This window comes from Furipterus horrens, unplaced genomic scaffold (assembly GCF_987537825.1).
Source record: "Furipterus horrens unplaced genomic scaffold, mFurHor1.1.pri manual_scaffold_11, whole genome shotgun sequence".
NCBI lineage: Eukaryota > Metazoa > Chordata > Mammalia > Chiroptera > Furipteridae > Furipterus > Furipterus horrens.
Window position 1 is genome coordinate 85,716,177 of NW_028327181.1, and position 26,401 is coordinate 85,742,577.

A 26,401-nucleotide genomic window follows, 5' to 3' on the forward strand; every position below is an offset into this window, starting at 1 on the left:
AGAGTTTCAGAATTTCTTTTTAATATCACCTAGATTTCAGTCTGGATTATTTACTTCCTTATTTAAAAAAAAAAGGTTTTACATTAAATGGTATGTAATTTCCAGTGTTGTTTTTTATTTTTGTTAAGACACAACTAAGTATCTTTTCTGACAAGAAGGCTTTAAAATAGGCAATATTTCACAGCACCCAAATGACAGCTTATCCAATGGGGAGGACTATCAGGAAGGAATTTGACAGTGTTCTTACAGAAATCCGAATTTATGAAATACAGGGAAGACTTTTGAAACACCTAGTTTCTGCACACAGTTGTTCTGGAACACCTAGTTTCTTTATCTGCTTTGTAGGCAATCACTGGATTGGCTTGTTTTTGCCCTTTTAGCGTTTGTGTTAAGTCATAGCCAACTTATTTAATATAGCCACCCCCTTAAAGACATTCATTTAACTGAACCTGTGCTCATTGGGAAGCTACATTTTCCTATCAAGCCTGCTGAATTATTTAGCAGCTTTATTGTGGAATCGCGTTGATAAGAACCGTTTTAGAGTTGCGCGCTCAGCGTGGACTCCGCTTTTCTCTCTGACTCCGTAGTAGCAGCTCAGCCTTTCCCCGTAGGGCTGTATCTTGAATGCTAACGAATACCTGGACAGGTGGCAATGCTTAGCAGTCAATTTTGGAACTGTCCGAGAGGAAGAGATCTCGAAATGTCAGGGGCTGTTCTCGATCCCACCTGAGCCGCGCTGCCCGCCTCTGGCCCGAGGTGTAGAAAAGCACCACACCATCTCCATCAGATGGGGCTGGGAGCTCCTGGGAAAGACGCAGGGTCAGGCAGTCCCCTCTAGCCCAAGAGGGCAGCCTCCTCTCTGGCTGGGGTTGGCAGCCTGGTTTCTTCCCTGCAGCCATCTTAAAGCGGCCACCTCTCGTGGTGCCTATCGCCACCTGCCCTCAGGATGCCAGCAGCAGGAGCTCCCATCTGCCCTAGGCGAGGGAGGCAAAACTCACCCACTCGACTTCTCCACACTGGGGGAAGCTGTGGCAGTCTGCGGGGCTACTTTAGGATGAGACAAGGTTGGGGACAACTATGCATGGAGAGCCAGGACAGGCATTGACAGGGGCTTGGGACCTGGAGTGTGACAGTATATGAGAAAAGAGAAAGGAGGCAGGTAAGAACCTGGTTTCCCTAAACTCTTGAAACTCCTGGTTATATGACAGGCAGTTGATTGGGACAAGGGAGGTATCTAATGTCACCCCTACCCATCCCCTGCTAGTCCTACATCTGCCTGCCACTTTGCAGCTCTTAAGCAGCAGGCAGAGGGACTGTGAACGGGGAGACTTTCTGACCTTCCCTGGAAAGGACCGTTCTTTTGGGAGTGTGCTCTTGTTTATGACCATCCCCTTGCTTATCTCGTCTGCTCTCATCTCTAGAGCAGTCAGAGGTTTATATTCTTCTAAGAAATGAAGTATTTAAAATATGCCCTCCCATAGTCCTCCCTCTGTCTCCACCCTATCCCTATTAGAAACCCCTTTCCTTCTCAAGAAACTAGTGGGGGAGGGCAGGGAGAAATTTAGGAGGTCGCTCTCCTGCCCTATGCCTCAATTTCTTTCACATACATCTTAAAATTAAGTTTTAGAATTCTTCCCTCCATTCCTGGAGTCCCCTCCCTACCCTCAGTATGAGGCAAGAAAGCAGGGGAAGCATTTTTGGGGTCATGGGGTGTGTGCAACAGTAGAGTGGTCTTGACTTCCTCCTCAGAAGGCTTCCCAAGTCAGTGGGGACCAGGACAGAGAAGGGAGAGGAGGTAAGCAGGTCTACAGCACTTTCTGCCCAGAATCATCCAGCAGTATCCAGCTTAGAGGCGGTCTCTGACCTGCTTTGCCTTCCTCCCCCCTTCTCCCTTTTCTTTACCCCTAGGCCAGGTTTCTAAGCATTACTAGTGTCCAAAATAGGAAGAGAAGAGGATTGTGGGAGGTCATTACCTAAATGTGGGCTGAGAGAAACATTTTTGTCCTTTGAAGCCCGGGGCAACGGCCCCTTGTCACAGCTTGAGGAGCGGAGTGTGCTTCTGCTCTGAGAGGCCCCAGACACAAGCAACAGACTGCAATTACAGGCTGTTTCCTAGTCTGAATTTTCTTGCAGATAGTTAGAAGCAGTTTTCTTTGCCTGAGTCTTGCCTAAGGTGCTCCCTCCTAGCCTGGCATTCTTTCCCTTCCATGTTTGGGGGTGGGGAGGTGGGGGGCTATCCTAAGACAGGTTCTCCTTATCCTGTGCAACCACCTAGAAAAGGGACCTGGGACAAGGAACACTCAAGTGGTAGTCCCTTATTTCTCCATGAAGGCTGTGAAAGTCAGGGACTCTCACTTTCCTTGGGTTCCACAGTAAACACTGGGAGCTGAGGGTTCCCTGGGCAGTTCAGCTGTGGGACCCAATTATCCTGGGCTGTACCCAAAAAAGGCACAGGACACCCCCAACATCTTGTTTTCTGCATCCTTTTAAGTTGGTTTCTGTTTAGTTCTCTACAGGTAACCTCAGACACTGGAAGGATAGACTACTTTGTAAGCACACTTACCATACCTTATTGCTGTTTCTATTTACATGTTCGTCTGCCCCTCTAGGCTGATCACCATCAGGAGAGAATTGAACTTAGTCATCTTTGCATCTCTTCTAGCAGTGCCTGCCACATAGCGGGCAGACAGGGAATGCTTGATGAAGGAAAGAGAATATAAAAGGATTGTATCTTTCCATGTGCCTAAGTGTAATTAAATTGATTCTATTAAGTCTTTATATTTTGAGTCTGCCTGTGCCCCTTTAATGTCAGACCTGAGTTTTTTTTGTATTTGTGTATCGGTTCCAAGTGTCTGAGCATGCCCTGCATCTTTGAACAGCAAAGGTATCACCACTGATGGGTGTGCAGTAGAGTAGTAATCCCCTCCCCACCCCCTTTTCCCTGCTCAGACAAGACTACTTGGAGAAACTACATAATCGATCTTTATTTATGCACAGCCATAGGGATTTCTAATGATTTCTATTAATAAAGACGCCAGCATTCCCCCGCACACTCACGCCTACACATCTCTGACGTAGAACTCACAAATCCTGGCTGCTGCGGGGCCAGAGGCTTAAGCTCTGCCCCAGACCCCTCCAAATAGTGAAATGCCAGACCTGCTTTTGGTCCCGAAAGCGCACCTGAGGCTCGAGAGGCTTACGCTTTACGCCCTCCTCCTTCCCAAATCAGCCACCATGGGTCACAGCTACTCTGCACTTTATTTGTAAGCATATGTTGGACAAATCTTGACGTATATTGCTGGTAAAGGGACTACGGCTACTTTCCTCGCAATTTCTGCTCGGCGCGGGCGTCAGGCACGTATCCTTGCGCGTTCCCGCACCGCCCAACACGGCCCCTAGACGCACGCGCACGCGCACGCGCACGCGCACACGGGGCCGTCCGCGACAGTCCTTTCAGCTTCCAGGGCTCTTCCGCCTTCATTCTAGCTGTGATGGGAAGGCCCCGCCCCATGCCGAGCGCCTCCCGGAAGTTGCCTGCCTGGAGCTGGGCGCACAGTAGCTCCGCGAGGCTCCTGGCTGTGCTGAAGTGTAATCTCCGGGTGAGAGGCGCTGGCGGGGAGAGAGAGCGTCCGGGACTGGGCCCGCGCATTCACGTTCCCGGCGCGGAGGGGAGTGAGACCTGGTGACGATGGCTGGGCCGCAGCCCCTAGCGTGGCAGCTGGAACAGCTGCTGAACCCGCGACCACGCGAGGCGGATCCAGAGGCTGACCCGGAGGAGGGTGAGGCTGGCTGGGGCAGCAAGGCCACGTGCAGAGCGGTGGGTCCGACCATGTGCGGACCCGGGCCGCGTGTGAGGGCCGGCATCCTTACTCTCGGGTGGAGGAAAACTGACTCCTGGAGGGTTGCCCCGGGCTCCGGAGGAGGGCTTCGGCTCCTGAGACGCTGTCTAGACCTGGCGCTCGGGTGGGCGGAGCATCCCTCGGACTGTTGGCCGAGGGCTGTTGCAGGGAGCCGGCCTTAGTAGCAGATTGGAAGTTACCTTTCAGGATGCTTTTACAGGAATTGTATTAGAAATGAGAAGAAGAAAGGTTCATCCGTTTTTCAAAACAATACCCGTCCCTAAGAACTTACTTGGAGAGTGAAGTAAGTTGTGGATTTCCATGGTGCTGTTTAAAGCCTCTTTAGGCCTCAGGACACTTGCCCAGGGGCTGATGAATGAGACTGGGTTTTGTAAGCTCAGGTTCAAGGTCTAGCTGGGAGTAATCCTGCTTTAGACTTGAATCAGAGAAGTGTGAGGAAGGGAGAATAATGAAGGATGAAGGGAGGTTAATGAAGGATAAATGGGAGAATAATGAAGGATAAATGTCAGTTCTAGACTGTCGTAGGAACCGGGGCTGTTTAGCCAGGATCAGCCAGCAAAACTCCTTAAGGGATAGGATCGAGTGAGGATGGAACATGGTGATGGCTGACTTACAACAGTTGAGTGACTGTTGTAAATGGAAGAGAAATTACACTAGTTTTATGTGATCCAAGGTGTTGAACACTATCCTACTAGTAGAGACAGAGTCAGCTTTCTGTTCAGAAACTGCAATAAGATAGAGGCCTGTCTACCTTGGGAGCCACTGAGTTCCCTCTTCCTGGAAGTTGGTGGGGATTTTGTAGAGGGCATTCAAGTAGAAGTTGAGAGTGTGGGACCGGGTTACCACTGACAGGCAGATTCTGATTACTTTCCCCCTCCCCCACAGCCACTGCTGCCAGAGTGATTGACAGGTTTGATGAAGGGCAAGATGGGGAAGGTGGCTTCCTGGCTGTGGGTAGCATTAGAAAGCTGGCATCAGCCTCCCTCTTGGAAACAGACAAGAGGTATTCTGGCAAGACCACCTCTAGAAAAGCTTGGAACGAAGACCATTGGGAGCATCCTCTGTCAGGTTCATCTGGTGAGTAGATACTTGTGCATGGTTTATTCATTTACTTATTTGTTTTTGCATGGTACTCTTTCTTTCCTCATTTTTTCAGGGTTAAAGACCACCCCTCCTTCCATGACCTTTGCAAGACTAGGCTATGTACCCCCACCTATTATGTTAAGAGAGGCCATCAATTTGACATTAGATATGGCCTTAGAGGTACTTAATTTCATTTTTAGTAAGGAATCTAAAGCCTGGAGCTATTAAGTTGCTACACTCCTTATATTTAGCCTAATAGTTCACCCTAAAATGCAGTGAGAGAAAAGGCAGTATTAGGTACTGCAGAGGACTGTGTTGAAAAAGCATGCTGATCCTTTTCCTTAAGGTTTTCAGTCTGGCATTGGGTCACTGTATGATATTAATTTGTGAAACTGGTTTTTTGCCATTGTAAAAAAATAATAATCCTTCCCTATTCCCTGCAAGAGTGTTAGAAGATGTGAGCTTATAGTTTTAAGCAGAGTGGAAGAAGGGGCTGGGTATGGTAATTATTGAGTGGATGTCATTTATTTTTCTTCAGAGAGGTAGAGATGCTATGTTGAGAATCCACAGATGATATGAAGTAAACTTCCATTTAGGTTATGATATATATGATTTAGTCCTTGATATAGTTCTGAGGATTCCTGATAAGCACATTCCACATTCTTTGCCTAGTGACTGATAAAGAGACTAACTAGTATGAGATAAATATTATAATATTTATTGAACTCTCACCATGTGTCAGGTCCCGTGGTGAGCCCTTTAAATTAAGTTCTAAGAGCCTGGGACACAATAAGTCCTCATCACATATCTCATTTAATCCTTCCAATAGCCTTGTGAGGTGGATATTATTAATTTCTATTTTATCCATAAAGAAATTGAGGGACAGATTAGTTAACTTGCTCAAAGTCGTGCAGGTAGTAAGTGGGAGATCCTAGACTCAAATGAGGCCGTCTGACTCCAAGATTTGTGTTCTTAATTAGTACTCTGTAGGAATGTTTCCTGATCTGAGAAATGGCATACCTTTAAATAACTTAGCATTTAGTTTTTGTATTTTTATTTTTGACAGCCTTCCCTGTGTCTTGAGTTTATTTATATATAGTTTTTAAAGAAGTACTAAAGGCCTCTCAAAATCTTTATTTTTTGGAGGAAGTTGTTGGTAACTGGTAACTGGTCCCTGTGTCTAATAATTATGTTTGCTGTACACGGGACCTTTATGTTCTCCCATGGAGGAGAGAGAAAAATCAGTAAAAACCTTAATCAGGTGATACCCTAAGGAAAAGTAAAACCAGGATCCTTAACTAACATTCCATTTACTGTAGGATCAAGTTCAAATTCCTTCCCATTAAAGGTAAGACCTTCCTGATTTGGTCACTGGGCAACTGTAGGCTTATCTCCTGTTTTTTCTTTTCTTTCCCCTTTCTCTGTCTGATGAGCTGTTCCTTATGCTTAATAAGTAAAATGATAATATCTCCTACACAGGAAGCCATCTCTCACCTTTCCAAGAGAGTTAGGTGGTTCCTTCTCTATATGCTATACTAATAACATTGTAACATAATTATTGGTATACATATCTACCCCTCCCAGCAGACCATGAGCCCCTCCTCATAGGTATCACATTCTATTTGTCATTCCTCTGTATTTTTCTATGCCTGGCTCATAAGAGGTGCTTAATAAGTATATAATAAGTAGTGTACACTTGTGTGATAGAGATTGTGCATTTGGGATAGTTAATGATAACCTATACATTTAAAAAATATTTTTATTTTTATTTATTCTTTTAATCCTTACCTGAGGACATTTTTTTCATTGCTTTTGAGAGAGAGAGGAAAGGAGTGAGAAAGAGAGGGTGAGAAACATCGATGTGAGAGTGGAACATCAATCAGTTGCCTCTTGTACACTCCCCGAGTGGGGACTGAACCCACAACCCAGGCATGTGCTCTGACCGGGAATTGAACTAGCGACCTTTTGCCTTGTGGAATGATGCCCAACCGACTGAGCCCCACCAGTCAGGCATGATCAATTTTTTTAGATGCAGATTTGTGAAAACTGGTGTTTCTCTCATACCTGTTGAAATCTGCTCATTCTTTAAGGTCTAGAACAAAAGCTATCTCTTCCTTAATGCTTTGCTTAAATTCACTTGTCCCCACAGTTAACATTTCTCCTTTCTCTGGGTTATGAAAACTTTGTCAAAGCACTTTCAAGTCTTTTCTATATTATAGCTTTATGGGTCTTTCTCACGAGAACGTTTCATTAGGATAGGATTAATGTTTTATTCATCTTTGCTTTTCTCTTAGCATTTTAGAGATGGAAGATGTGTAATAAATATTTATAGAGTACAATGTACACTATATATATATTTTTTATTGATAACTGCCATTGTCCTTTAGGTGAAATGAAAAACAAGGCCTGGTATTTGCCTCAAGGTGACATTCATTTCTCCTTCTTCTCTCCCTTGTTTAGACAAGGAAGTATCTGAGGAGGAAGAGTCTGGAGAGGGTGATTCAGAGGGGCTGGATCTGGAGGAATCTGATGAGGATGCCATGAGTGCTGCTGAGGACCAGGAGTGTGGTGATGATGGGGACAAGAGTCAGGCCTGGAGGAAGGGGAACAGAAGCTGCTCCAGGAAAGCGCCAGGCTTCAGTATCCAGAACATCAGTGACTTTGAAAAATTTACCGAGGGAATGGATGACCTTGGTAGCAGTGAGGAGGAGGAAGATGAAGAGGAGAGTGGCGTGGAAGAAGGAGACGGAGAAGACTTGGAGGGTGCCAGCGAGGAAGACAGGGCTGAGGACAAGAACAGTGAGGATGATGGCGTGGTGATGACCTTCTCCAGTGTCAAAGTTTCCGAGGAAGTGGAGAAAGGCAGAGCTGTGAAGAACCAGATAGGTTTGTACATGGTTTGCTGTTTACTTACTTTCCGAAGTGTCTACAGTTGATGTCCTTTTTATTTGTTTGTTTGTTTTCGGCTGTTTGCTCTCTCCTGCGTCCTCCCAATTAGTTTGTGACATGCCCCACTTCCCCAGAAGCCTGCAGCCCGTTCCTCTATGCTTAGCCAGCCATTTCTACGCTGAGCCGCTTAGCTGGTTCTGCTCTACTACTTCTGGCAGCGGTGGAAGATTGAAGAGAAGAGTGTTTCCTCTTTTCTTTGGGCTTTAGCATTCTCTCTCATACAGCAAATACTTGCTTCCAAGATACTGAATTTATTTCCTGTGATAGAGAGTGTTCCCATGGCATGAAACCGTGGTAAAGCTGTGCTGCTTAGAGACTGGTGCGATTTCATGTCCCTCCCACCCCTCCCCTGCCCAGAAAGATTGTATCATTGAGGAATGGAATTCTTTTCTCTTTCTCAGCACTGTGGGACCGGCTCTTGGAAGGAAGGATCAAACTACAGAAAGCTCTGTTGACTACCAATCAGCTTCCTCAACCAGATGTTTTCCCTGTTTTCAAGGACAAAGGTGGCCCAGAATTTGCCAGCGCCCTAAAAAATAGTAAGAATACTTATGCTGTATTGGGATACTTTGCAGCACCACAGAGCTGAAAAAGAGAAGATGTGGTTTTAGTGATAATATGGTATAAAATAGTAGTTTTAACTTTAAAAATAGAAATTAATAGAAATATAACTTTTTTAATCGAATGAAGACAGCTGATTGAAATAGATTGGGGGCTTGAGTCATGTCTATTTGGCTTTTTTCTTACCTGTCTCCTCCCCCTCTCCTTGGCTTTCTGAGTTACCTTTTTAATGCTCAGAGAGCTCTTTTTGAAAATCAGCTGTTATAGAAAGGGAGAGAAGGAATGACTAAACTCAGTTCATTTAAGTTGGTTGCATCACATATTTAGAAGGTGCATTTTTGTTGTTGGGAGGTTCTAGAACATGCTAAGATGATCTTATTCATATCTTTGGGTTGTGTGGAGTGAGGAAAGATGATGACTATAGGAGAAAAGGTTTTAGGAGACAGTTGCTGTGCTGTGAAGACCAGAAATTTGAGAAGAGAAAAGACTTTAGAAATTTTTTGGTTCCCAGTCCCCTCATTTTATAGGTGAGAGAGCTGTGGTCCAGAGAGAATGAATTGCCCAAAGTTAAAGAGCTTGTTCATGCACAGCAGAGAGAAAACTCCAGCATTTATGCTTTTCTGTTTTTAATTTGAAAAAAATTTATTCATTGATTTTAGAAAGAGAGAAAAAACAACCTTGGTGTGTGGGGACGACACTAACCAACGGAGCTCTCTAGCCAGGGCCAGTTTTTCTACCTTTTGATCTCTGAGTCTTCCTTTCGCACCACTCTGCCTCCTCTGTGCTATGCGCCAGTGTGCCCAATGGCACCAAAGGACTGGGGTAGAGGGAGATTTGGGGCTAGTGTGATCGGAATTGCTGTTCCTCATTTACATGCGGAGACATAGTGTTTACATTGGCTCTTTAAAATTTATTTTGATCTTATCATGGAGTTAGAGTTGGAAGGGACCCGAGGAGGATGTCTGATTTGGTATTAAGGGAAAATCACCTTGAACCATTCAAAATAAATACAAATGTAGGATTTCTAGGGAAGGGGATTCTGTGAACCTTTCACGGAGAATACCTGGTTTAATTAGGAATTACAGTACTTCCTAGAGTCTAGTCTTTAGACAGTATCCTGCCATACCTGAAGTCTGTTTCCAATGTGAAAGGCCTGGTTAATCCTTCAGGAGCCCTGCAGATACTGTGAGGGTGGGTCTTTTATATCTTCTCCCTCAGTTTTCCCCCTCTTTCTTTTTATTCATTTTAAATAAGTAGATAAGCAGTTTTCAAAATTTTTGAGATTTTTGAAGCACTTTTCTGCTTTTTGATGCCCTATTACCCTAATTCCTGGTTTGCTTTGGAATGACACTCAGACTGCTCGAGGTTAAATGCCCGAAAGGTTTTGTTAATCGCCTTTTCATTTTGTTACTTATTACTCTTCTTGCATGAGGCTTTCCTTTTTTTTTGAGTCATCTTAAAATATTGATATTTTAAGGGTTAGTCAGTGTCAGGTATAAGGACACATTTTTATTTTTGGATACAATTTAGTGTTTTTCTTTTTAATTTTATTTTTAAAAAATATTTTATTTATTTACTTTTAGAGAGAGAGGAATGGAGGGATAAAGAGAGGGAGAGAAACATCGATGTGAGATGTGTGAGACAAACATCAACCGGTTGCCTCTCTCACGCCCCCAGCCGGGGACCTGGCGTGCAACCCAGGCATGTGCCCTGACTGGGAATTGAACCAGTGACCCTTTGGTTCGCAGGCTGGTGCTCAATCCACTGAGGCCAATTTCTTTAGCTATTTCAGTGTCATTTAACTTTTATAACAGTTCTGATCTTTTTAATCTGTCTTTTTGTTTTTGTTTTTTGCAGCTAACCAGTTGCCACTTTGCCTCATTGGTGACAGATGATGTCACCTGACATGGTGGGTTATGGTGGAAATGGGAGAAGAAAGGAATGTTTGTTCAGTGTCACATATTCTAAGATGGGAGAGTGGGGGGTTTCTTAATAACCAGAATTTCTACACAGTTGACAGGTAGTTAATTTTTGTTTGTTTCCAGCCTTCTTATGACAGTATGACATCATATGTTATATACCTCCCTGTCTTGGTAAACAGAGCTTAAGAAAAGCTTCTTGACTACATTACTCTGGGTGAAGGATTTATACTGTGTGATATAACTGGTGCGGAACATAAGCCGAATCTGTACTGACCTCAGAATAAACACTGAACTTACCCTCCTTAACTAAATCTCTTTTCAGTTTGCTTGGTCTTACAGTAATTCAAGTCAGACTGCCTGGGTTTAGATTTCATTGCTGTGACTGTGGGCAAGTTACTTAACATCACACTGAAAGGGTGATAATAAGGTTGTGAGGATCAGAGGACATGACATAAGGCATTAGCACAGTGTCTGGCACACAGCACCCCATAAATGTTAGGTATGGGGATTACCTTTTTCTGCGGAGAGGAGCATTTGGCAGTGTTCAGCTTTGCACATGATGGTCATCGTTGAACTGTCATCCACACTTTCTTCAGAGTTTTTTTGATGTTTTATTAGTATTCATATTTCTTATATAATTTAAATCAACCATTTATTCTGGAAAGTGGCTAGTGTTACCTTCTACTATAATACTTATAATCCAGCTTCTGCCTCTTAGGCCTCTGAAAAGGTGAGCAGAGATTTCCTTATTGCTAAACCCAGCCTATTGCCTTCCTGAAACAGTCAGCCTTTCCTTGAAATATTTCCCTTTGGCTTTGGTGACAAACGCGGTTTGGGTTCTCCTGCTTTTCTGATTTCTTCTTGTCTCATACTCTGCTTTTTACTTCTCAATGTGAGTTTCTTTACATTTAGGATCCTGTTCTCAGGTAGTGTTTTCTTGACATATTTTCTCCTGGGCACTGTCCTAACAATAGCCCCCAAAACAGCAGACTTCCCGCTATATTTTAGCCACAGTAAACTTCTGAGCATGTCTTTGTATGTTGAGTACCCTGAACTCTACTTTCCAGAAACTAAACAAATATCTCCTTCCTTCTGCAACACACACATGCACTTAGTTCCCAGTCACCCTGATGTTACATGTTGGTAATTAACTCTTGAACTGTGGAGTAATTTCAAAGACACATTTTGATATTTTAGTAGCTGCCTAAGTGGTAAGTCATGAAGTAACCTTAGCAAAATTAAGGGATTTTTAATGCACAAAACCATTTCTCTAATTAGCTTTTTCTGTGATTTAATTTAATTTATTTATTTATCTATTTATTTTTAGAGAGATGGAAAGGCAGGGAGAAAGGGAGAGAAACCGAGTGAATTGTACAATGAACATATATATGTTAACAGCTAAGTAATCATCAACTCACAGCCAATGTTCCATCTACACCTATATTAACTCTCCCTTTACTCTGGATTATTTTGAAGCAAATACCAGGCATCCTATCATTTTATCTATAAATCAACATGTATCTCTAAAAGAGAATGATTTAAAAAAATAATTGCAATACCATTATTTCACATTAAAACATTAATAGTGATTTTTTAAAAAGATTTTATTTATTTTTAGAGAGAGGAGAAGGGAGGGAGAAAGAGAGGGAGAGTAACATCCATGTGTGAGAGAGAGACATAGATTGGCAGCCTCTTGCACGCCCCCAACAGGGACCTGGCCTACAACCCAGGCTTGTGTCCTGATGGGGAATCTTAACTAGAGACCTTTTGGTCTGCAGGCTGGCGCTCTGTCCGCTGAGCCACACCAGTCAGGGCAGTGATGATTTCTTAACAAGCATGACTGATTTGAATGGATGGGGCAGTTGAGAGAGCATTTCTGTAACAGGCAGTCTCTACTGTCTTTTTTAGAGTTTGCTCTGTAGCTTTAAATGAAGTGATTAAAGGAAAGCCAACTTCAGCCATAATAAGTTGACCTTTTAGTGAAATGCATGTTATTAATGTACTTAATGAGATGCATTACAAACTGCAGTGAGCACCATGTTTCATTACAGGTCCAAAATGCAATATTATTAAAGACCTTTAATAGAACAGTGGTTGACATTTTGATATTTCCCATAAGCAAAAAAAAAAATCCAAGAACACAATATAATGTAATATAAATATAGGGGCAATGTTGGAATTTTTTACTTGCCTAAGAGTGTAAAAACAAATTCCATTATTAATAAGTAACATTTTGTTTGCTCCCCATTGTCTTTCCAGGTATAGTTCATAGTCATCCTCTCATCCCTCGGTGACCCTTCCCCTAGTCCTTCAACTCTTTTGACTTGAATAGCCTAAAAAATTTAATGTTTATTTGACTCCAGCACTAATAGGTACCTTAAAGAACAACTTTTAAAATTTTGAGTAAATCATGGGCAACTATAGAACATTGGTAATGTTTCTGTTTTGTTTTTTAATTTTATTTATTTTTAAGTAGGCAGTACATTCACATGGCTCAAAATTCCAAAGAGGCTAACAACTGTATAGAATTCTCTTTCCTACTCTTTTACCCCCACCACTCAGTTCTGTATCCCATAGGCAACCAATATTATCAGCGAACTCCTCCCCTTTTTAATTACTGAGTTGCCTTAGGTGACAAATTCATGAACATCTATTTTAGTGTTCTGTCAATTAACACTTTATGGGTTCACGGCAGAGTTCTCACAAATGATCTGTAGAACCCTGAAATATCCTTAATTACTTGGAACAGGTTTAAGAATTACTTGGGATGAAGGTACTTACAAGCTTCTCCAAGAGTAGCATTGTGTAGGATTAAGGACCTTTATTACTGTGGACTTCATCTAGCCAAGATAATGTGAGATTGATCTTTTTGTTTCAGCCTGTGGCTATCATTTTTTAAAAGAGCTTTACTGTTCTAATTATAAAATTATGTCATGCTTACTTCAGAGATTCAGGAAATATATAAAAGCATAAAGAAGAAAATCAGGATTACCTGTAATCCTACAGCCCAGAGGTAACCACAGTTGTCATTTTGATGAATATCCTTTCAGACCTTTTCTGTGCTTACATACACACACCCCCTTTTTTTAATCAAATATGGAATCTTATAAGTATGTACTATTTTGTAAGTTTATTTTTTCTACTTAATATATCATTTCATGTCAGTATATTTAGATGTACATCAGCATTTTCAGTGGCTACAGAATACTCCATTCTATAGATTTACTGTAATTTGTTTAACCAGTCTGTATTGATGGATGCTTAGGTTTATTCTAGTTTTTTTCTTTTTTTCTTTTTTTAACTATACTTTATTGATTATGCTATTACAGTTGCCCTGATTTTCCCCCCTTTGTCTCCATCCACCTGGTACCCTCATTCCCTCAGGCAGTTTCCCCCCTTAGTTCATGTCCATGGGTTTTGCATATAAGTTCTTTGGCTTCTCCATTTTCTCATCCCCCTGTCTGTTCTGTACCTACCGATTTGTACTTCTTAATCCCTGCACCTTTTCCCCCGTTCTCTCCTTTCCCCCTCCCAACTGATAACCCACCAAATGATCTCCATACCTATGATTCTTCTTGTTCTGCTTGTTTACTTAGTTTGTTTTTTAGATTTAGTTGTTGATAGTGGTGAATTTGTTCCTGAATACCTCTCATCAGACAGACCATGAACCTAATGTTTAGAGTTACAGCATGCAGTCTTTGTGCAGCATGGTCCCTAAAGACACTCATCTGCTTAATCCATGAAGTAACTGCATGCTCTAGTGTTTGAGGGGAGAAACTATGTTGAACATGTGGAGAGACAGCAAGTTGCTGAACTTCATGACCATTTTTAGGGATTTTTAAAGTAGTTTTGTCAGAACTTGATTTTTGTTTTATGCTCAGACTTTAGACCCTAACCACTGTGTACAATACTACTCTATTATTATTTATTCTTAAATCATTTCATTAAAATTATATATGAATATGATAAATAGTATGGAAGCATTCAGGAAGACAAGAGTCCTTTGCCTTATATTCAGTCTCTTTCTATTTCTGCATTACTTCTGTAATTTTAGATACTGTGTTTATATCGCTATTTATTTATTCTCTAGTATGAAAGATGAAATGTGCCTGACAGGTTAGGTGAACGAGGATTGAGAACTGAACATTTAATTTTGCAACATGGTGGGAAAAGGGATTTGAGACAATTGTTCCAGGGATGTTGCTTCGAAGGGGAGCAGAGAAATGGGACACTAGATGGAGAAGGATGTAGGGTCAAGAGAGAAGTGCTGTGCTTGTTTTTGAGGTGAGATAAATAACAGCATGATAGAAAGGGTCCACGGAGGGGAGGATGGAGGATGCTGGAGAGGAGGGATATCTCTGTAGCACCGTCCAAGTGTGGGTAAGTGGAGATGGACTAGTGCACAAGCCGGGTGGCTTTTGATAGCAGCGTGGACTGTTCAGCTGTAGTGACAGGTGAGAACGTGGTATAGAAATAGACACAGATGGGTGGGAGTCTGAAAATTTCTTTTGATCATTCTGTCTTCTTTGAAACAGAAATCAAGTTTGTAAAGTGCTAATGAGGAACAGGGAAGGAGGTAGTAGAAATTTTGAGGATAAGATAGGAAATAGTCATTTCATCTTCCCGCTACTATACCAAGGATGTCAGTGCTTTATCCATATGTTGACCCTAAGAGTTGAAATTCAGTAAACTGTCTGCAGTGTTATTGGCATGTAAGTAAGGATAATACCAGGGCAGGGAAGAACTGGAAAATTCCTTCTTTCCTTTGTGTTCCCAGTCATGGGTCCTAGGCCACTCAAAGGAGAATATTCCTAGTTTAGTTTGAATTACTTCATACCGCAAGTAGATCTTTTATTACCCTCCATCAGGTGCTTAACGTCATGCTGTATTTTAGTGTGCTTCACATTTGCACTATTAATTTATTAAATCATTTTTCCTTAGGCCTCTAATTTCTTTTTCTCCCTCTTGTAGCTAGCTCAGTTTTATTTATCATCTCAGTTATTTTTCCCCAAACTTTAAATCACGCCTTCTCTTCTGTTACGTTGTTCCAGCCTGAACTGGCTGCTCTCTGGGACTAACGCCTAGCTGTGCCTCCGGGACTGCCTTTCATTGTCCTTCTAGGGTGGAGCTGCTGTTTCCTGGCGCTCTTGTCTTCCTTCATCTGAGTTCGCTTTGTCAATCTGTTGCCAGACGTGCAAGGAGAGTAAATTGAGTTCTTGTAGATTTAAAAATACTCTGTCCTCATTCTTCATTGATGGATTTTAATTGATTGGGTATACATTTCTAGACTGAAAATCACTTTCCCTCAAAACTTGAAAAATACTGGCCTTAGTTTCCTATTGTTACTACAACATAGTACCCACAAGCTTAGTAGGCAAATGGCACCGATTTACCACCAAGGTGTCAGCGGGGTTGTGCTCCTTCTGGAAGCCCTAGGGGAACATCTGTGTCCTTGTCTTTTCCAGCTGCCTGCATTCCCTGGCTCACAGCTGTCTTGCATCTTCAAAACCAGCACTCCCATCACTCCAGGCTCTTCTTTGCTGACTGACCCTGCTGCCTCCCTCTTATAAATGGGCCGCGCGATTACATTGGGCTCACCTGGCTAATTCAGTATAATCCTCGCATCTCAGATGCTTAACACAACCACATCGGCAAAGTTTCTTTTGCCAAGAAAGGCGACATGTTCACAGGTTCTGGGGATTAGGACGTGGGCATCTTTGGGATACCATTCTTCAGCTTTCCTTCCACGTGTCCTGTTGTCGTCTGTCACCTGAGTGTAGTCAATGAGAAGGTACGGGCGTTTGAGTCACATTCCTTTGTGGGTGACTTATTTATGCTCTGTGGAAGTGTATGGAATCTTCCTTTATTCCTTTTTTTTTTTTTTTGAGATTTTATTTATTTATTTTTAGAGAGAGGGGAAAGGAGGGAGGAAGAGAGGGAGAGAAACATTGATCAGTTGCCTCTCACATGTCCTCAACTGGGGACCTGGCCTGCAACTGCACCCGAGGCATGCACCCTGTCCGGAACTGAACTGGTCACCTTTGGTTCAAGGGACCTCGTCCAACCCACTAAGCCACACCTGTCAGGGCTTCCCTTTGTTCTTAATTTTCTGAAATTGCTTGAAGAGATGTCTAGGTATTGGTCCTTTTTCATTCATTGTGCTGAGTACTTACTGGGTCCTTTTAGTTTGAAGAGGGGTCATTCAATTTTGGGTAAATTCATATTGCTTTAATAATTTCCTTGCTTCCTTTTTCCTTTCTGCTCAATCCTTCCACCCCCTAACCTTCCCCCAACTCTCAGCTTTATTTTCAAAACCTTTGAGTATTTTTATTTCTTCTATTATATTTTAATTTTATTTCTGAGGATATGCCTGATATATATGTTCTTAGGATTCTTCCTGCATAGTCTGTTTCCGCCAAGCTTTTTTCTTTTTCTTTTTCTTTTGTTTTGTTTTAACCCCTGTATGACTTCTTAGATGTTTTCCTCAGGTATTTGTTGATCCTGTGCTCTCTGTTGACTTTTACAAGTAGGATGCCCAAAAGTTGATTGGAAGCTTTGTATGTTTATATTGGGCTCTTTGTCTGTGGTTTCCATTGTAAAGTGATCTGTCTGGCTCATATGGGAAGCCCCAATGTCAGTATTTTTAGATTTTGCTCTTCAAGGGATCATGGTTGCTAGTAGGGGACTTTCAGTCTCAGTCTGATTGCCAACATTCGAGGAAGTAGCTAGTCTAGCTTGGGGATTTCAGCATTCAGTCTGTGAGCTTCAACTTATTCCCCTGTTTTTAACGTTATGCCCTTGTCCCCAACTGTGTCTAGTACCCTGTCCCTGCAGCCCCCCGCCCCCCGCCCTTTCAGTCCAGACACCTTCTGTTAACTGTTCAAAGAATACGCCTCTGAACTTCTGCCTGAGTAAGTAAGGGGGAGGATCTGGTGTGTTGACCTTCCTGTCCCCTTCTGGAGATGCCTAATACTGCCAGTTCCAGAGTCTTCTGGGGTTCTGTACATGGACTGTTAAGTGGGTTGCTTCTCGTTCTTCACTACTAACACCAGAGACAGCTTGCTCAGGTTTTCTAGGTCAGGTATTTGTTCACCTGGTTTTTAAAAACACTTGGTTTATGGAGGTATAATTGGCATACCATACCTGGCATATAGGTTCCATTTCTCCAGGCTATTACAAATAAAGCTGGCTTGAACATTTGTGTACAGTAGTCCCTGCTTATTTGCAGGAGGTATGTTCTAAGACCCACAGTGGATGCCTGAGACTGTGGATGGTAGTACCCTAATCAACTCCTGCAACTGCTGGGGATGTGGCAGCAGTTTCTTCATTGGCAGAGTCAGCCTCTACAGTAATTTTTATATTTTTCAAACCCATTTCTGAATGTGTGTAACACCCCTTACTTGCAGTAAATGGCTTGGTGTCACTGTTTTCAGGGGATCCCTTGCTGAAGTCTTTGGCCTCAGTGCTTTTTGGAGTAACACATTGCTGTCAGTCAGAACACATTTTCTGTTCATCTTCTACCCACAAATTTAATGCCTTTTCCATCTTCACTAAGCACTATCACGCACTGTGGCCAGGACTTTTGAAATTTGAGGTAAGATGGCTAAAGTAGCATGGATTTCTTTTCCTTCTTCACAATTTCATGGACAAAAGATTCGTTCTTACCTCAGATCTTATCACTCTTACCATATGATTTTTTTTTCCCTTTCCTTATTAAGTTGAGACTTTTCACATTTTCAATTAAAGGAAGCACTTTACGGCTTCTCTTTGGCACGTCTGAATCACCAGCATCACTACTATTGCACTTTGGAGCCATTAAGTGAAATAAGGGCGATTTGATCACAAGCACTGTGACTGTGACGGTCGATCTGATAACCTAGATGGCTACTAAGTGCCTAACAGGTTGGTAGCCTGTACAGTGTGGATATACTGGACAAAGTGGTGTTTCACGTCCTAGGCAGGATGGAAGTGGGATGGCGAGAGATTTCATTGCTATTCAGAATGGCACGCAATTTAAAACTTAGGAATTGTTTATTTCTGGGATTTTCCATTTAATATTTTGGGACCCTGGTTAACCACTGGTAACTGAAACCGTGGAAGGCAAAACTTTAGATAAAAGGGGACTACTGTGCATGCTTTTGTGTGCATATGTTCTTTCACTTTTCCTGGGTAACTAAGAATGGAAGAATGGCTGGGTCACATGGTAAGTATATGTTTAATTTTTAAAGAAACTGCCAAGCTGTTTTCTGAAGTGGTTATACCCTTTTACAATTCCACCAGCAGTGTATAAGAATTCCAGTTGCTTCATATTGTCATAAACACTTGCTATGATCAGTCTTTTCAATTTTAAACATTCTCACAATTGTTTAGTCTATTGGCTTTTTGGCTTACCAAACTGAGTTGCGGTCATCTTGTAATTTGTCCTTCCCTTGTGGGTTTATTCATTTGAAAAGTTACTTTAATCAGTGGAATAGAATAGAGAATTCAGAAATAGAGTCTTACAAATATGGGTAATTGACTTTTTACAAAGGTGCAAAGTCAGCTCAGTGGAGACAGGATAGTCTTTTCAACAAATGGTGCTAGAACAATAATAGTATATTCATTTGCAAAAAAATGACCTTCAGTCTGCAGTTTACACTTGATACAAAAATTGACACAAAATAGATCACTGATTTAAATGTAAAACATAAACTATAAAGTGAAGAACACATGGGAAAAAATCTTACATTAGGTAAAGACTTAATAGATATGACATCAAAAGTATAATCCATGAAAGAATAAATTGATGATTGGGCTAAATCAGAATTAAAATCTTTTGCTTTGTAAAAGATATATTAACAGAATGAAAAAACAAGCTATAGACCTAGAAAAAACATTTGCAAATCACATAGTTAACATAACACTTGTGTTCAGAATATATAAAGAACTCCCAAAACCCAACAATAAAAAATATCCATAAAAAGTAAATGCAAAAGATTTGAACAGAAGCTTCACTGAGCAAGATATATGATGGCAAATAAGCACATGGAAAGATATTTAACATAATTATTAGTGTTGAGGTAAATGCAAATTAAAACCCCAATGAGATGCTGTAACAGAACCTCTGGGCTGCCCCAATTGAAACAGAACCCATGAGCTGTTTAGTTAGGGGCCCGATTGCCCGCCGCCAGAATTATAACTCTCAATACCAGAGTTTGGTGAAAAGAAAAAGAATTATTACACATAGTTCTGCCTCCCCCTCCCAGACCTGGCCAGTCTTAGGAAAGTCAGAAGCACCGTTTCCCTACTTCCTAGGCACAGTTCAGCTTTACCAGTAGCTGCCAATCACTCAGTTCTGATTGGGGAGGTCCTTTCTGTGCTGCGGTGCCCTCCAGCTCTCAATGCAGAACCGCCTGGATTCTCAGCCTCCTTGTAACCTGCCTTCTTCCTGCAAACCACATCGATCTCCTCTCCTTCTGAAAACCGCATGGCGAGAGCCTCTTAAAGTGGCCTGGAGAGACCCGCTCCTGCAAGCCACCTGGAGGGAGCATGCGAGGTAAAAATGTCCGCAGCTGCTTATATATCCCTGACTGCGCCCTCTGATGCAGTGGGTGTTACAAACAGTTCTGACCATTCAAAGAACCCTAGGCAGGCTCTTAGGCTTCTTCGGTACCATCCCACAGTCCAAGACTCCTCCCATCTTCCTGAGCCTTGGAAGTTTCAAAGTGGATCTTTGTGTAACAAAGTTTCCAGCCACTAGCCCCAGGCATGTAAGGCATCCTGAAAGCTGCTTCCTTTTCCCTATCTTCCAGCCACAAACTCTGGAGTTTGTTTTTGGACTCCCCTGTTTCTGTAACAATGCTACTACATACCTATTAGAATAGCTAAAAGAAAACAGACACCTGACAACACCAAGTGCTTACAGGATGCAGTGCCATTGCTGGTGGAAATGCAAAATAGGACAGTCACCTTGAAAAACAGTTGAGCAGGGTTTTTAAAAAATGTCATATTTATTTTTAAGATTTTATTTATTTAAGAGAGAGGGGAAGAGAGAGAGAAAGAGAGGGAGAGAAACATCAATTGGTTGCCTCTCGTACATGCCCCCACCAGAGACCATCCCACAACCCAGACTTGTGCCCTGACCAGGTTGCCCAACCAAGTCACACCAGTCAGGGCTGAGCAGTTTGTTTTTTGTTCGTTCATTTGTTTGTTTAAATAAAGTTAAATGTATTTGCCAAATGATCCAGCAGTCCTAGTCTTAGGTATTTACCATAGAGAAATGAAAATATATGTCCACACAAGACTTGTACGTGCTTGTTTATAGCAGCTTCTATCATTATCACCCAGACCTGGAAACAGCCCATATGTCCTTCAGTAGGCAAATGGATCAACAAATTCTGGTATATTACTCACCAATAAAAAGGAACAAATATTGATAAACGCAGAAAACCTGGCTGAATGTCAAAGGTATTATGTCAGTGAAAGATTCCAGTTTTAGTAGATGATGTACTTTAAAATTCCATTTGGATGATATTCTGTAAAGGGTAGGGGAGCAGATCAGTGGCTGGCAGAGGTTAGGGGTGGGGAAGGGGTTGGACTATAAAGGGGCAGCCCTGCTTTCTTCTTTGTTTCATGTAAGTTTCTATTTTCCTCTTCAGTAGCCTCATTTCCTTGGAGTGGTTCCCACCTGTTTTTCCACAGTGGCTCACCGATGAACCCTGCAGTTTGGCTTGATTGTGAGCATTTTGCTTGGATTGAGGGAGGGGCTGTAAATAGTTGTGTGCTGATTCCCAGATAACTCTGGGAATATTTCTTATGGTAATGGATACATGATACAGTACTTCTAGGGATGGAAGAATGGGCACATCAACCTATAGTGTCATTTTTACTTGAAATATATATCTTTGGTACTAAAACCTTACCCAGAAGAGAATAATAGATTACACAGTGCTTCTCGATTTTGATGTGGGTTAGAACTGAAAAATGAGATGTCTTTAAACTCTTTTTCCCTCTCTCTTTGATAAGTGATATAATGTGGTTTGGACACTCAGAGATTCCTGAGATTCCAGGTTCTGGTTGATGATTTACTGCAAAATTGCTTATAAATTGAAGTAGAAAATGTTTTGCAGACCTGGCAGCTTTCTGGCTTCACACCCATTTGTCACCCAGCATTTCCCTTTGTGTATAGAACAAGAATTAATTAGGCTGCACTGCAGGAAAAGTTTATGGCTATAATTTATATAGGATGAATTTCTTTTTAAAGAGACAGCATTGTTTTGTTACACCTATATACATATAAGTGTGTATATAGAGAGAGTGGTTTTTTCCCCCCCTTAAAGCAATGTCTGTGAGCTTCTGGAATGAACACTCATTTTTCTGTTTAATGCAAGATTATGGTGGAATAGATGCTTTTATAGTGATTGCTTTCTGATTTAACTGTTGGTTGTTTGTTTCTGGTTTTCAAATTCATTGTACACTAGTGAGCAGCACTGTTTCAGGTTTGCATTTTAGACATTGGTCAGACTTGTCTGCTTTCAAGAAAGCTTTGTATTCTTTTGGTCTCTTCCAAGACTTAGCATTCTGGGTTGTTTTTTTTTAAGCTCTTGCTCATTCAATTAATGTTTTCATAATCAATGCAAGTCAGAACTTGCAATTTGTTCCTGATTTGCACATTAAAGAGCTCCATTAATTAAGAATCCTGGTGTTTGGCATGTTCCCGCAGGATCTGTGCATTATTTACATGGTAAAAGTGCAAGATGCAAGTTTCTCTGTTGTATGGCAGTTGCAGTTAATCCTGCTTTTTTTCTTTCTTTCTTCTTTTTTTCTTTTGCTTGTGAATAACAATTAATTCACAACTCATTGAAACTCCTTAGGGATATATTGTACCAAAATAGGAACAAATGATCCAAATGAGGGGCCACAGTGGAAGAGCATAAAGTAAATCCTTTGTTTAAAGGGAAAAATTCCCCTGGAAGACAAAATTTGTGTTGTTTCACTTGGCTAAATGTAGGAGGTTTAATAGTGTTGAGTTGTAATTCTTTTTACTTGGAATTTGCAGATTCTTTTTCTCGATAATAGTAGTTGCACCGATAGATGTAGTTGCCTTTCATAACTCAATTAGCCTGAGAAATTTTGACAAATGTACTCCTGTGTTTATGTCAAGTAAGCTGTTTCGTAATATTCCTGTTTTTAGTTGCTTTTTTATGAAATTACTTTCCCTAGTGTTTGGGTTTTGTTACCATTCCTTTTGGAAGCCTTGGTCTAAGCCAGAGGTGATCTCCTTCTTGGTGTGTGAGAGCGTGTAAAAGTCACATGAAAACATGAAATCAGATCACTGGTTCCTCAGATTCCTTCTTTCCAATTTTAACCATGGCTAATGCTTACCTGCTCATAATGTAATTCCCTAATAGGAGTCTATCTTTAAAAATACTATGTGAAGCTACAAAGCATTTTTCAAAAGTGTAGAGACTTTTCCCCCCTGAAATTATGAACTTGCTGGGGATTTTGTGGGACTTAATTTAATTTGTATGCTTTTCCATTATGCTATATAGAGAGAAAACCTTTATATATATATAAAATCTTCACTTTAAATATATATATTTACATATCCACACACAGTATGGATGTATGTAAAGGAGAAAGTAAAAGTTCTTCCACTTTCTCAAATCCCTGTACCTCCTCCTCAGGGAAAACAATGTGGGGTATATTATTGCAGAAATTTTAATGTATATATATTTTCTCCCACTATATTTATTTTTCCATGAAGTTTTAATGGAAGTTTGACTGGGAGAGGAGATGGGGTGGGGGGGTGGGGTGGCAGGTAGTGAGAGGGGAAAAAAACAACATAGGTTATAATGTTACTTATGAGTTATCTTAAGATAGTCTGTATGTCATGATACCTTTAAGACATAATTCCCTCGATTATTATAATTGTTATTTATAACCTATCCACAAATAAGTTTGCCCATATGACTTGCTTTGAAAATTTGTTGTACTTGGATGACAATTGACTTTAGCTTGAGTTCTTTGATAATTTTTAATTACCTTTCATATAATATTGATTGTGTAGTCTCAAATCTACCAGATTCTTTTCCTTGGAGTGGTTGGGTAAATTTGCCTCTGGATAAATCCAAAATGCTACTATTTTGAGAAAAGTTCTTACTAGCTATTCATAAGATATAAGATAAGATATCATGATATGATAAGACTTATAAGATATAAGAATATGAATGGAAAGCCATCAATGTGACATTTTGAGAATTGGGATAATCAAGTCATGTCTATCTTGGTATTTTTATTGTGCAACTATAATGCTAGATGCCCGTATACACTAAAAACGGTAAAAATGGCTCCCATTTGCTAATTGGGCTCTACTCCCCGTGTGTTGTGTTAAGTTTTTACAAATGTCTCATTCTGTGCCCACCGCAGCCTGTGAGCTGGGGGCCAATCACTGTGTTACACATAGAGGAAATCAAGTCTTGGAGAGGCTGGTAACTCGCTTAAGGCCACACAATTAGAGGCAAAGCTAGAACAGAAATTGAGGTTCGCTCTGCTTCACAACCCCTGCTGTTGGCCAATCACGATGCATATAGTTTAACTCTTTTATTATTGTTTTCAAGAAAGTGTGAGGGACCAAAGCTTAAAGGGGTGAAGTCAGGAGAGCTGTGGAGATGAATTTGTTGTAAAACAGAAGGCTTACTGTGCAAGTAGTAAATGTATCCTTAAAAATTTCTAAACTTTTTTTCTACATACTGTTTTTTCAGTAAGAGAGCTCGAGGGCCCTTGGGAGATCAGCTGATCTAGTTCCTATATATAGGCAGGTAAGACACTCACTGAGTGATAAAGAAATAGATGAATAGGTTTTTTTTCCATATAAATGTAGTACAGATTCTTTATATGAAATTCAGAAAATGGCCAACAAAAATAAGGAGATAATCTTCCCTAATCCCAGCAGCTAGAGTTAAGTACTTCTAATGATTTGGCGTATGGTATGTATATCTTTTCTAGTTTTTTCTTGTGAGGGTGTGGGTAGAACAAAAATGGAACTATACTATATTCTGTTTTGCAGTCTGTTTTTTTCCTACTTACCACAGATCATGAATATTTTTCCATGTCATTAAATATTGTTCTACAGCATTATTTTTAATGGCAGCATAGACTTTCCATCATATAGATAGTTTAACCCATTTTTTATTGTTGGACATTTGGATTGTTTTCAGTTTTTCATTTTTATAAATAATGCAGTAAACATCATTGTTGCTAAATCTTTACTCGCATCCACAATTATGTTAGTGCATAAATAAAATTTCTGTGTGTGGAATTAGTATGTGTTCTATGGATATACAAAATTTTTAGGCTTTTGATCTGTATTGCCAAGTTGCCCTCCAGGGAAGTGTATTAGTCTACACTCTTTACATTCTTTATATGAAATCAGTTTTCCTATCCTTGTCAACATTAGATTTCATAATTTTTTTTCATCTTTGTCACTTCAATAGATGGAAAATGGTGTCTGCTTATTTTAATTTACATTTCAAAAATTTTTACACTTCCCAGTGTTCAGTGAGGGCAGATATTTTTCCCTTATGTTTATTGGTCCTTGGTACTTCTTTTGTGGAATTGTACAGGGAAAATTTTAAACTAGTTCTACGGATGGATGATCTCGTCAGTCAAACTTCTGGCCACCTCTAGTCTCTCCTGCTTTTATTTTAATGTTTCTTCTTGTTTGATTTTCTTTTGACAGGACAAATTACATCTACCTTAGAAGATTGCTTTGTATTCTGGAATATATTTTTTAAAAGATTGTATTTATTTATTTTTAGAGAGAGGGAAAGGAAGGGAGAAAGGGAGAGAAATATCCATGTGCGAGAGAAATGTAGATTGGTTGCCTCTCACACACCGCCAGCTGGGGACCAGGCCCACAACCCCGATGTGCCCTGGCTGGGAATTGAACCAGTGACCCTTCAGTTCACAGACTGGTGCTCAGCCCAGTGAGCTCCACCAGCCTGGGCTATTTAATCTTAATTGCCTTTAAAAAATCATAAAAATAAAATTTGTAGTAAACATTTTTTTCAAATAGTACTGCCCCTTGCCCCCAAACAGTACTGAAATATTCATCGTGGATTGTAGGAGGTTTTTCCTACACTTAATTGTGCTCTTCAGAAATAACCATATTTAGCTCTTTGATGTATATACTTCCAGATATTTTATGTCTGCTTGAAGTATTTTTAAGCCATAAATGAGATTATGCTTTAAATATTTCCATGTTAATGAATATAAACCTACCTTTTCATATTTTAAAAACAATACTTTGCTATCTTTTTCTTTTTTCCTGAAGTATTGTAAATTACAGTCATCATGCCAGCTTGCCTTCAAGTACTTCTGTAAATGAGACTATTTCTTACATAACACTATCATCTTACCTAACCAAATTAATACTTCCTAATAATCCTAATAATCTGTGTACTCCATATTCAGATTACTTCAATTATCCAAAAACATATTTGATGGTTTAGTTTATTCAAACCATGTTTCATTTATACTTACACTTTTCAGAAGCTACACAGAAAGTTACCTGGTTAAACTAAATTGATTTAACCAATCCCTTGTAAATGGGCACTTGTTTGCAAATTTTGCTTATTATAAACAGTGTTATAATGTTATTAACCAGTGTCACCCCAGTAAATTTAATTTATTAAAAACAATTAAAAGTCCTATTTTTATACCTACCTGTTTGCTTTCTTATCTATTTTGTTAGGATTAATTTTCAAAAGTGAACTAGTAGGGTCAGGAAATATGCATGTGTAAAACTTTGATGTATTTTGCCAGATTGCTTTCTGGGTCTGTTGTGCTGATTAAACACCTATCAGTTGTATATGGAGGGTGCTCATTTACTCACATTCGTGCTGGCATCAGCGTTAGCAGAAAAATACTTCTTTGTTGTTTTTGTTTTTTGTGAGGCTAAGCATCGTTTCTGATGTGTTTGGCCATTTGAATTTTGGATATTATCAATCTATTTCTTAACATTCAGTACTTCAGGTTATCTTGTTT

General features: G+C 40.6%; 1 protein-coding gene across 2 annotated transcripts in view; it reads left to right on the forward strand.

Annotated features, from left to right (window-relative positions):
- The first annotated feature begins 3,495 nt into the window (after nucleotides 1–3,495).
- The window catches only part of AATF (apoptosis antagonizing transcription factor), a 95,269-nt gene continuing 72,363 nt past the window's right edge, over nucleotides 3,496–26,401 (forward strand). The window contains exons 1-4 of one of the 2 annotated variants that reach the window (XM_090292270.1): nucleotides 3,497–3,779; nucleotides 4,746–4,937; nucleotides 7,404–7,829; nucleotides 8,294–8,431. In XM_090292270.1, the coding sequence (XP_090148396.1) occupies nucleotides 3,689–3,779; nucleotides 4,746–4,937; nucleotides 7,404–7,829; nucleotides 8,294–8,431 (847 nt within the window). In that variant the 5' untranslated portion in view covers nucleotides 3,497–3,688. Of the gene's footprint in view, nucleotides 3,780–4,745; nucleotides 4,938–7,403; nucleotides 7,830–8,293; nucleotides 8,432–26,401 lie in introns of both variants that reach the window. The other variant, XM_090292271.1, reaches the window with a different exon arrangement.